The following is a 12,209-nucleotide window of genomic DNA, read 5'->3' on the forward strand; positions in this document are numbered from 1 at the left end:
CCCCAATTTAAAATGCGTTAAAAGCGAAGCGCTCACCAGGAAAAAAATAAAGCGAAGAAACGAGAAAATCCAGCAGACCTCAAGTGCAGAGTGCTGAAACAGCAGTTAGGAGGTAATCAGGTCTACCAGGAGCAGTAGCGGCTCACAACGGCTTCCACAAGCCACGCAGAGTACATGGACATGTAGTGCAAACCAAAAAACTGATGAAATAAATCATTTTTTTTTCTTAAAAATCTCACAGACGTGCATCCCTGAATGATTTTTGTTTGTACGCATTTCGTTAGGTCATGTACGTTGTTTTTTTTTTTCCATAGGTATACGAGACGCATAATGTATATTTAAAAAGTTATGTTTTACAGATGAAGAAAAATGTCTACCTGAACAAAGAAAAGTTTATGTTCTATATGTTCTGAATGAGGATCCCTGGTGAGAATTCTCTTCATGGTAATAAACTAGTACATTTAAAAGCGGCTTACCAACTTTCTATCTCTAACTCATCTATATTTTAGTGTGAAGGGGGTCTGTCTGCAAGGGGCACTTTATAACCATTTTGTTCAAGGGTTAACCCCCTCCCAAAGCAGTCCACAATTTAGGATAGGCTTGCCTCTGTGGCACAGGCCACCAATTAGTTGGGGCGATCATGTTCAGTAAGGGGGGGGCACCGGATTGGTCAATCAGCTTACTTTACAAAAATTTTGTAAGGTGTCACATAACGCATGGCTTAAAATGCATTTGCTTTGCAATTTTTTTTAAAGAAAACACAAAATAAATGCGTCTACAGTGTCAAAGTCAGCACTGTAACAAATGAGTAGGTTAGTATGTGTTTCTCACTCTTATCTCCAGAGTTTGTTTTTTTTGTTTTCCTCCTTAAATCCCTGCGTTTGTGCTCACCCAGGTACTGCAAAGTAAAAATTGGCACAACTGAAGCCCCGTTCGTTCAATTCTGTTTTTGTTTTTTTTTTTTTGCCTTTTTTGTTGTTGTTACTCATCTTTTAGATCGTTCGCCCCCTGCAAGCCTTCCTCCCTGGCCACGGGCTCGGACTCGGCCACCACCTCCTGCCCTTCCATCCTCATCAGCTTCAGCTTTTTCTTTGGAGGGTTTTTCAGCGTCCCAAGCCGCTCCTTGACTTTGTACTCCAGCGTGCTGTGGGGGATGCCGTACATGTTCTGCGCCTTGGACACGCTCATCTTGCCGTTCATCACCACGGAGATGGCCTCCTCCAGGATCTCGCTGTTGTACTGCCTGTAACGGCCCCTCTTCTTGCGTGGCTGCTTGGAGCTGGGGTCCCCCTCCGGGTCAGAGGTTGGGTACTGCTGGCCGGAGGTGGACTGCTCCACGTCCGAGCCCCAGAAGTCCGCCCCCCCATCCAGGACGCCCCCCAGGGCCCGTCGCCGGGTCTGCTTGGGTAGGATGGCCCGCAGCTTCCTGCTCAGGGCGCTGTCCCCGTGCGCCCCCACCGCCAGCGAGCCGTAGCCGTACAGGTCAGAGGCGTGAGAGTCCCAGGACAGGTCCATGCCCCGCACCTGCGGGATCTTCAGGTCCACAGGGGGTGAGTGGCCGTGGTCCCGCTTGGCCTCCTGCGCCTTGGCCGGGGCGGGGCCCTTGGAGAAGACGCCGGAGCCCTCCAGGAAGAGGGGGAGGTCCTTCAGGTCGCCCAGCGCACTGCTGGCCTTCAGCTTCAGCAGCCCGTCCAGGTGCGGCTTCCTCCAGGAACCGTCCCGGGACAGGAGCGGGGCAGAGTGGTTGAGCAGCCCGGTGGGGTCTAGGCCCGAGAGGGACCCCGGCAGCTGGAGCAGGTGCTGCTTCTGACTCAGCAGCTCCTCCTTTATCAGCAGGGAGCGTGCCAATGGGGGCTTCAAAGGAGTGGAGTTCCCGTACCCCTCCCTTCTCCCGTCGTGCAAGCTTCTCGGGGGCAGCCCATCTTCATCTCCATCCCGAAAGATGGGGTCCACTCTCGGAGGGCGCCTGATTGGATGGAAGGAGAGTAGTGTAAACATAGGTGGGGGGTGGAGTTAGGGGAGAGAGGACAAGAGGTTGTGGCCACCCCTTTACTGTAACTCTTGCTTGGGTAACATCACTTTTTATTTTTAATTTTTTTTTGCTTTAACAGAACTTACCTGTATATTTTATCTCTCTTTGATAGATGCTGCCTTTGTATTAAGAAATAAAAAATTAATGGAGAACACTGATCAGGTTAAATGGAAATTGTTTATTTTGGGTTTTTTTTGTTTTGGTTTTTTGGGGGGAGAGGGGGTTGGGGCATTTTTTGTGCACAATATGTTTTTGCTTAATTTTGTTCGATTTTTGCATTTTTTTTTCAAAATGAAAAAAAAAAACAATTCTCAGCGCAAAGAACTTAAGGCAAAGGAAAAGAAACAAAGAAGAAAGAAGGAGAGAAAGAAAGATATTAACCCACTTGTCAGTCTTGGGGGAGTGGGGGGTGTTTTTTTGCTGAAGACCAAAGCCTTGGGTGAAATTTCTGAAAATAGCATCATAATCATAACCCAGTGGTGGAACGAACTACCTGTCCCGCTATGGACAGCTCCTTCACCCCATTCCTTCAGACGGGGCCTGAAGACGCACCTCTTCAGACTCTACCTGGACTGACCCAGCACACAATTGCTGCCCCCCCCATCAGTGCTGTCGTCAATTGCTGTGATTTTTAAATTGTGCTTTTTAAATTCCTTCTTGTTGCCGCCTTTACCCTGATTCTCATTGCGCCGTTTGAAGTTGTTGAAGTTTGCTGTTTTAAGGTGTATCGTATTAGTTGCCCTATAGGCTGTAATTGTACAAATCATAGTACTGTGTCCTCAAACAGACCTTGCTCTCAGCTGAGAACTGTCTCATTGTGGTACTGTACACATCCTGTCCCCGTACTGTCGCTATACTTACTGCATGCACTTTTGTAAGTCGCTTTGGATAAAAGCCAAATAAATAAATGTAAATGTAAATAATCACAAATTACAAAACCAAACCTTGTTCAGTTAATGACAGCTTTTTTGCCAGTAATGCTACCACCAAACAAGACCAGCAATAAAGGAGACAGCCAGGTGATGTAGGATGCTACATTTGTGTAGGGGCCCACATACATTCACACACAAATTCAAAATTGTTGCGTTTATTTCAGGACATAAATTTACCTGTTGTCAGGTAGTACCGGTAGTACTGACTTTGAAACAAAACCTTCAGGTAGTAGGCTGCAGGGCATGAAACCTAACCATGCCACATGACAAGAAACTATTTATACCACTGAAGTGTACACAGACACCTGAATCCTATCAATATCGCCATCCATCGCAATCATTTTCTTGATCTTTAGCGAAGAGTTAACTGAAGAGGCAAAAATCATGGTTGCATGGATGTGTGTGAATTATGGTAGACGATCCACTGGCCTCTAAAGCTGGTGCAAACAGGATTTAGCCACTGTTCTGTTTTATGTTTGCGCAAATGTACATTAACATGTATATTATAAAGCATAACACTAGAACACCAGGGAGATGGCAGTAAGGTCAGTTCTCTGTGGTTAATGGTTTTGACCAGAAACACTTCATTTCAGGGAATATGGGGAAAAAAGTGGAAGATCGGCTATCAGGATCAGGGGTGGAGAACACTGTGCAAGAAGGAATGATAACCAGGGGGAAGGACAGTGCACCATTATTATTATTTTCTTTTTTTAATTGCTTCTTCCCCCTTCAATTGTGTTTTGGCATCAGCAACTGAATATTAGGCATGAATCAGTATGACAACCTCTACAGTCATACAGCAGAGCTGAGGCGAAACAAATGTAATCCTATGATACACTCCACGCAGCCGATGGTTGTTTTTTACACTGCAAGTCACAGAGCACCCTACAGTGAAGTGGGCACCCATTGGAGGGTAAGCCCTATACCAACTGAATCCCAGAGAGCAGTGAGATGAGGAAACCTTGGGCGGCCAACCCACCTCTCCCCTCAGCAGAGTGAAGCTAATCCTGATCATTCCCCACAAATGACATGGCCAGTTTCAAACCCCGGCCATGGGGCACAGCCTGCCCACAAAGTGTATGCTTTGTTAACTGAGCCATCGAGGACCCCACAGTTTAAATTCCCCACATGCACAGCCAAGCTACGGATTACTGCAAGGGAGTCCAGTCCGCCACCCAGCTGGATACAGGCACCAACTACGTTTGACAGACTCTGACACCAAAATGCTGCATACCACTACAATGGTCCCACACTCTGAAAACACAGGCGTGGCACATGGACATCAGGTGTCATTTATGCAGCTACAGTGGGGCGCGCAATCACCTCCCAGAAACGAAGCTCTAACAAATGGCGAGCACGTTAAACCAGGCTGGCCAAAGCCATGTGGTGATGTGTTCATTTTGTCTCTTTCATTTGTCCCCTCCAACCCCCACTCCCAGTCATGTCGAATGGGGGTCAACACACATTTACCCCCAACCCCTTTAAAAGCCAAAGGGAAGCACCAATTCGACTCAATTCGGCTTTCCCCCAAAACCCAGCGACTGTGCAGCTGTGTGAGCAGGGAAAGAAGGGCACGTGTTAAATGAAGAATTAAACCCCCCTTAAAATAAAACATGCACACTCCAGGCATTTTCCATAGCCATCATACATTCTGGTGAGCGCTTCTAAAGCCGTATCTAGGCCAGTGCTCCTCCGAGCCCCACCGCAGCTCCGCTTTACCGGGTCTCCCGCACTAAATTCTTGGGCGTTCTCTCGCGCCTCTGTTTTTTATTATTAAAAAGGGGGCCGAGATGATTTTTAGATGCGTTACGTAACACCTTAATGAGTGGAAGCCTGGAAAGTCGAATGCCCACTGAGGAATTCACAGTACCGAGGCTTTTGAGAGAGAAAAAGCTCAGCTTGGTCAAGGCACTGTTTTATGAGCGAACTAATTGGTTTAAAACATAAAATGCAACATTGCCCTCAACTTAAAACTACAGCCGAATGCAGTCTGATTTCAATTCCATTCCAGCTCCTTCAACGCCCAGGTGTGCATTAAGAGGTATTTGGTCAAGGCACAAAAAACAATAAATTCTTTTCAATTCTTTCTTTATCCAGGTATAAGAATATTGAGTATCCATCGGAATACAATGTTGCATTATAACCGTTCTTTACAGAGGTATAGTCATTTAAGGTACAATAGCACATCATTCTGATGCGGTTTCAGTTTAGAACATTAAGCCATCAAAGCACCTTAAGGCGGACTGATTTTAGAATTAGTAACAGCCCACAAGAAAGATAAATGAAAGATAATATCAAACCAGTTTTTAAGCACCCATTTTGAGAACTGAGGAAGCCATTTTGGACAAAGCCCAGAGTTAAATGTTGCATTTTGTTTAGACACACCCTTTCTCACCTCCTGTTTAAAAATATGTTTAAAATTTTACAAAAAATTTTGGAAAACAAACTAAAAGATTTAATTAATTGGGAAAACTAACATTATTTGGTGGTCAGTACTATCATTTAACGGCTAGTAGAAGCTGACCCAAAAACAAACTCAGTAGTCCAAGAAATGGCATCTTTAACAACTCCTGACAAAAAGAATGAACTATTTATGACCATGAGCACATGCAATTATGGACAAAAAACCTTCACAGTAATATCATGTGTTAGCATTATAAGAAAATAAGCAAGACCTCTTAAAAGTTCTGATTTCTAAAATGGTAATACATCAATGTCATACGCACTATGCAAAACATGAATACAACAGCGATCTCAGTGCTGTCTGCACAGGAGATGTTAACAAAAGTCGTGGTATTTACCTAACCATTAATGGCTGTCCAACTGCTAATGCTTAGCAGTGTAACACACAGGACAAAATTTAAAAGGAAAAAAGTATACGTGTTCAATGCCAAAACCAGAATTCTCTTTTATCACTAGCTAGCATTCATATTTAGACACTGTGCTGTGTGAACTCAATCACCAGTCCCCGTCAGAGTCTCCCCCCTCTTTCCCAGTAAACTGTATTTAGCTAGTCACCATCAAACAACCTTTTGTCCTATAAGGCTGATCACACCATTTGTTCCTAACAATTGGTTTTATGGGAGCAAGGGCAGTATTACCTGTATGGGGAATCATGCAGTTACAGCATTGTCTATACTGGGGCACCTGTTCCTTGGGGGGAGTTATATGCACAGGTTTTCCTTCAAACTGTTGTTTTTCTGAGAATTTCACACAACACCAATACAGGATTTATACCAGTTGGTGGGAATGTGCTGTTAGCCCTTTGTAAAATGTGCTGTATTTCTCACAAACACACCACTCACACAAGTCCCTCAACTTATCTCTGGTCAGTCCGTCCCTTTAACACAATACACCAATTAGTATTCAGCTATACTGATTACAAATGTCTAGCTGCTCTGTTAACAGCTTTAGGGACCAAGAACATCAAACTGAGAATCCAATTAAGCTTAAATTAGATACCTGCGCCAACTTTAAGGGCAGAGCATTAAAGAAACTAGGCTGAATTGGGTTTTTTGTTGGCACAATCATACCTCAGAGAAGGTACTTCTCTCTAAGAGGACATCTCTCTTATCACTGAGTGGATAGTTTGGCAGAAAGCCAAATTAGGTAGACAGGTAGGTAGACATGCTCAAAGTAAAACTGAACTCTGAGCAAACACAGCTAACAGGGAGTTTGGGCAGCAGTGTAGCATAATGATAAGGAGCAGGGCATGTAACCGAAAGTTTTCTGGTTTGATTCCCCCTGGGACACTGCTGCTGTACCCTTCGGCAAGGTACTTCACCCAGAATTTCCTCAGTAAATATCCAGCTGTATAAATGGACAGCAAGTACAAACTGCAACCTATTGTAAGTCTCGCTGGATAAGAGCATCTGCTAAATGACAAAAATGTAATGCTATGCTATTCATTTCTTATTGCTGCAGTGAGTCGTGACTTTGTCCAGTCTGACAGGGAGCTCAGATCTATCAAAAGGGAAATGAAAAAGCAGACAGGTTTTCATGTTCTGTTTGCCCCGTTTTCTGCCAGTGAATCCGCTGCTCCACAGCGTGGTCTATGCCGTGTCACTGATACAGCAAACCTTCCCTATATTAAGCCTAAATGGTGTTAATTAGGGATGTAATGATATATCGAATTTTGCAATATCGCGATAAAAAAACGTCTCGATCCCGTCGTGGGACTGTGACGAAATCTACCAGGATATTACTTGGTTATTTCGCTAGTATAGCTGCGTTCTACTATCTCTCCTTCTCAAAAATTGTATTGTTTTTGTTTTGCAATTGTACCAGTGGGCGGTTTGTTCCTTAGGGCGGTCGGGTGATGCACCATCAAAGGGGGAAAGGGAGGGAATTTTTCTATCACATTCTACCACAGTGTTACGGGAGCTGTGACTGTTCTAGACACTTCGTCCTGCCTCTGAATATCATAGTCCAATCAGCGTCAAGTTGTGTTCTGTAGGGTACCGCCCCTTTCAGGCGATTTCAGTCTGGTTGAAATTTGCCCAGATCGCTCTGATAGACTCTCATGTTAAGGGAATTTTTTTCAAACTGCAGGCACTGCAATGCAATCTGTATGAGTTCCAGGTGGGCTTGCACTAACGTGCTTTTGTCATACATAACCTGGTGTAGGGATTGCTGGAGGAGTACAGGAGGAGTAAAGTAAGAAGCATGTAATCCTCCAATACACTGGGCCTGCAGCTAGCAGCCATTTTTGTGCCCCACAATGCACTAAAAGGACAGACCATGGGATTTTGGCATTCCAACTTATGAGCAACTTTGAGGCACCTTGTGAGTTGCCAGGAGGTTCTAAGGCTCTAATGGCTGAGGAAAATGTACCCTTCCCCGGTAGGATGAAGCCAAATGAGTCCCTCTGTTGCTCAATCTCAGACAGTTAGCTACTGATGTATCCCAGGTTCAGGCTAGCAATGTCAAGGCAATAAGGCTCAGCCTCCCCAGAGAGTGAGTACCTAACTGACTGACCCAATCAAGAGCCCTCATCTTGTTATAGAACCGAATTTAAGTTTCACGTTTAGTTTAAGTTTAAGCTAGGTTTAAGTTTAGTGTAAGTTTAATTCCTACAGCAAAAATGCCTTTTCCCAACTATAATGATCCCAGCTACCCCTGACTCAGTAGTACACAACAAATCTTGCCAATAACCTTGACCAGGAGACCTTCAAATACCACATGTGTGTTTATTCTGAACATTAAGACACGAAGAAGTTGTACTGGCCTGAATTCATAACTCAGATTTAAATACGGAAGTGCCAGGGGAGTTTTACTAAATTCCACCCTTTGTTCAGAATTGGCTCAACACAGAAACACCACAGCACAAACGTTGATACAGAACAGAACACAGACATTGGGGGGGGGGGGGGGTGAGGCAGGATTGGCTGACAGCTGATGCTCTCTGGCAAGGTGTGGCAACCAAACAACAGCAGGAGGAGGTTGGGGTAAGCTGGAATGATAAACCAACTGGTCAAAGTGAGAAGGGCTCTTACCCTTTGACTCTGGGCAGCTGGGAGTAGCACTGAGAGTTCTTGAGAGGGAGGCTGCCCGTGGGGCTCTTCTTGGTTGAAAGATCAAGGACTCCATCTGTACAAGAGGACACATCCAGAAAATATCATTATAATAATAAACTACTTTACAAAAAACAGATATACATTGATATACATCTTTGCGTATATTTTATGCAAGCGGTGTAGCACAACGGTAAGGACCAGGCCTTGAGATCCAAAGGTTGTGCATTGGTACTTCATCTGAATTGCTTCAGTAAATATTCAGCTGTGTAAATGGAGGGCATGCAAGCTGTGTTCAATCACTCTGGATGATGGCGTCTGCTACGCAAATAAATAACAGAAGGAATAACAAAACGTGTGCATTTAAATTTTAAGACTTTGAGCTGAACAGGCTCCTTGTTTTATTTTGCCCTGTGCTGCGGCTACCTTTTGTCCGTAGTGTTCCTCGTCCTCCCCTTAGCAGTGGGTATGCCCGCCAGTAAAACCGAATGCCGTCATATCCACCACCACACAATATACAGCATAATCTTTTGAAAATGAATTACTGCCGTCATCTACACCAATGTCATTCCACAGTTAAACAACCCCCAACAAAAAGAATTGTTAGACCTTATATTCATCATTTTGTCCACCTTAATTAATTTCTTTTTCTCCTTACTTTATGTCCCTTGAAAAGCGTTAGTTCGCTACTGGGTCAGGGGCTCTGTACTAGGCCGCAAGAGGCTCACAAGTGGGTCTGGACATGGATGTAACAAAGCACTGAAAGAGAAGACCTTGGCTAGAAATAACAGTGAATGTTAAATGAAAAAAAATACATATTGCATATATGACCATAGAAATTACACATCTGCAGCTATTTGGTGCTCTGAATGTACATTAATCCATAGATACACCTTTGGCGATATATAATACACACTGAAATTGATAAGGCAGACAGCATTTTTACACTGATTGTCCTTTTTCAAATAACCACACTCGTACAAACGGAGAAGCAGGCCAGAGTATCTTGGGTCAACAACATAAATGGGCGAACACAATGCTAGATTCTCAAATTTCAGCCATCGCTGGCGTGTTTGTAAAAAGCGTAGCTGTCAGGTTCAAAATAAAGGCCTTGCAAGGGGCCTTGGGATGAGCAGAGTCGAATGTAGCATTTGCGGTCGTGTTCTCTCCTTCTTTACCAATATCTTTTCACGCATCCGTCGGCTCACCCTGAACAGGTCGCATGCATCGACGCTTGTCTGGACCGACAACCATTCTTCCTGACACAACTCCAATACGAGGCGCAATTCTTTGCCAGTTCCACAAGCGAACCAAGATTCGAGATGGGACAAAAAAAACGAAAAAAAACCTTGGCAGAAATATGAAATAAAAAGGCATTTTTATTTGTTTAAGGATGTGGACAGCAGTGGCATAGCTCATTAATCTACATGCAGGTGCATGTGAGAAAAAGGTCACCAAAGCTGTTGTGTAAATAAAGGACCTGTGTGATTCTGCATCTTGCAAACATCAACTTTTTAGAACAGTTCAATCAACAGGCCTTCCACATTGGTCAAATACATTTCTGGTAGCTCTATTAATTTTTTCCACTCATATTTGCGACAGGAATGAAGTGCTGCAGGACCTTTTTTGCTCATCTGACATTTCAAGAAGAGACTCTATTTATGATTAAGTGCATAATCAGAAATGAAGCATTAAACTTTTTCCCCACATTTACGTTTAGTCATTGCTGGTTTGATTCCCCAGTTGGGCACTGCTGCTGTACCCTTGGGCAAGGTACGTAACCCACAACTGCCTCAGTATATAACCAGCTATATTAAATGGATAATATTGAAATCTGCTGTATGTGTGTAAGTTGCTCTGGACAAGAGCATCTGCTAAATGACAATAATGTAATGTAATGTAAGACCAAAGAGGCATCTCAGCATGTGTCAATCTGTCACACATTAAATTAAAACTTGCCAGTCATAATCAGTATAGTTGAATACTAATTGGCGTCATCCATTAAAGGGACAGAGTGACCATAAATGAGTTGAGGGACTGTGTGGATGGTGTGTTTGTGAGAAATATAGCACATTTTTACAAAGGGCTAACAGCACATTCCCACCAACTGGGTACCTTGGTCACTGGGTTCAACATCTGCCTTCTTAACGGTGAGGTCCAGCGGAGAGTCCTGGTCCGCCATGAGAAGCTTGCTGAGGACGGGGTTCTGTGCGGAGACAGCAGGGGTAGGGGCGAGGGCGGGGGCAGGGGGGGCGAGTGAGGGCGCTTTCGGCAGGCTTTGGTCCTTGGTGCCGTTGGGCTGGGGGGAGTCCTGAGAACAGCTGGTTTTTGAGGTATATTCAGCAGCGAACTGCCGGATCATCCGCTGCATTATCTCACGAGCCACTAGAGGAATGTGCGGGTCTGAGAAGCCAGGGATGTCTGCTGAGAGGGAGAGAGCAAAAGCAGAAAACAAAAAACAACATGAATTCACAAGATCAACTACACTGCAGCTGTGCAGATGCATGGACACACAGGCACATGGGTATTTTTCACACACAGGCACATGCATACACATACACAAACACACACACACACACACAAGCATGCAGGTATATTACACACATGTATGCACACTCGCGCACGCACACACACACACACCCACACACACACAAAGAGAGACACAAGCCTACAGGTATATATTACACATATATACACACAGACACACAAATGCAAGCACACAGGTATATATCATGCACACATGCACGCACACACCCGCACACACACGCACATACAAACAGGTACATATTAGATTCATGCACACACAAACACGCAAACAGACACACAGACACAAACAAGGACACACAAACACGTCATTAACCATATCCACGTTAAATATTTCAGAACATTCTGTAACAAAGGCGGCAGTCCTAAAAGCAACTTTTGGCCTTCGCAATGCCAGTGATGGATCTGGCAGACGAGCAATTTTAGAAAAACATTTCCTTTCGCTGCCGAATTCTTCTCAACATTTCGAGCACGAGCTTCCTGCGCTGTTAAAGTAAACAATATGCAATTAAACCTACGGCCCCCGAGACACGGAGAGGGACACAAAAACATTTACATTAAGGTACATCGCCAGGAAGGAAACCACAGCACCCAGAGGCAAAACCATCTGTCTGCTCAAAGGCTGAATATTTCTGTGGAGATTTTGCGAAATCACAGCTACATCCTACACGCCTTAGGACATGCACTGGTGTACAGAGCTGTTCAGTACATTATGCGCCCCTTTTAAGTTTTGTTTCCCACGTTTATTCATAGCACTTACCTTTTCTGTAAAAGACAGCATTGAGGAACTCTTCCGCTTGCTTCTCCAGCCGGTTAATCTTGGACTGTTCCTGTTTGCAGTCGTCCCCAGCTAACAACACTTGGCTGTTTAAGCCAACCAAATGTTCCTAAAGGGGGGCAAAAAGGGTCATTGATTAAGCCTAGGGTAAACATAACAACTCTGCAATACCGTTTCACAGGAAAATATAACCAAACAAAAAAGGTGAAACTATTCCCGATATTGTCTCCGGTTAGCACACCGTGACCAACTGCTATTGTTGTGTAGGGGTTAGAGTTAGGAGCTGGTTTTCAAGACTCTTCTAGAAAAGTTCTTGGACCAAACATTCCAGAAGCTAATTAATCCCGGAAAGCGCACATACTCTAACAGCTGCATTTGGCATGTTTTTTCACTAACATAACGTATTTTGT

General features: G+C 44.3%; 1 protein-coding gene across 2 annotated transcripts in view; it reads right to left on the reverse strand.

Moving 5' to 3' along the window:
* Positions 1-473: 473 nt before the first annotated feature.
* The window catches only part of lcor (ligand dependent nuclear receptor corepressor), a 44,551-nt gene continuing 32,815 nt past the window's right edge, over positions 474-12,209 (reverse strand). The window contains exons 4-7 of one of the 2 annotated variants that reach the window (XM_036538613.1): positions 11,782-11,908; positions 10,593-10,898; positions 8,460-8,553; positions 474-1,966 (exon numbers count right to left, since the gene is read on the reverse strand). In XM_036538613.1, the coding sequence (XP_036394506.1) occupies positions 982-1,966; positions 8,460-8,553; positions 10,593-10,898; positions 11,782-11,908 (1,512 nt within the window). In that variant the 3' untranslated portion in view covers positions 474-981. Of the gene's footprint in view, positions 1,967-8,459; positions 8,554-10,592; positions 10,902-11,781; positions 11,909-12,209 lie in introns of those variants that run through there. The other variant, XM_036538621.1, reaches the window with a different exon arrangement.

The sequence above is a fragment of the Megalops cyprinoides genome, chromosome 1 (genome assembly GCF_013368585.1).
Source record: "Megalops cyprinoides isolate fMegCyp1 chromosome 1, fMegCyp1.pri, whole genome shotgun sequence".
Taxonomy (NCBI): Eukaryota; Metazoa; Chordata; class Actinopteri; order Elopiformes; family Megalopidae; genus Megalops; species Megalops cyprinoides.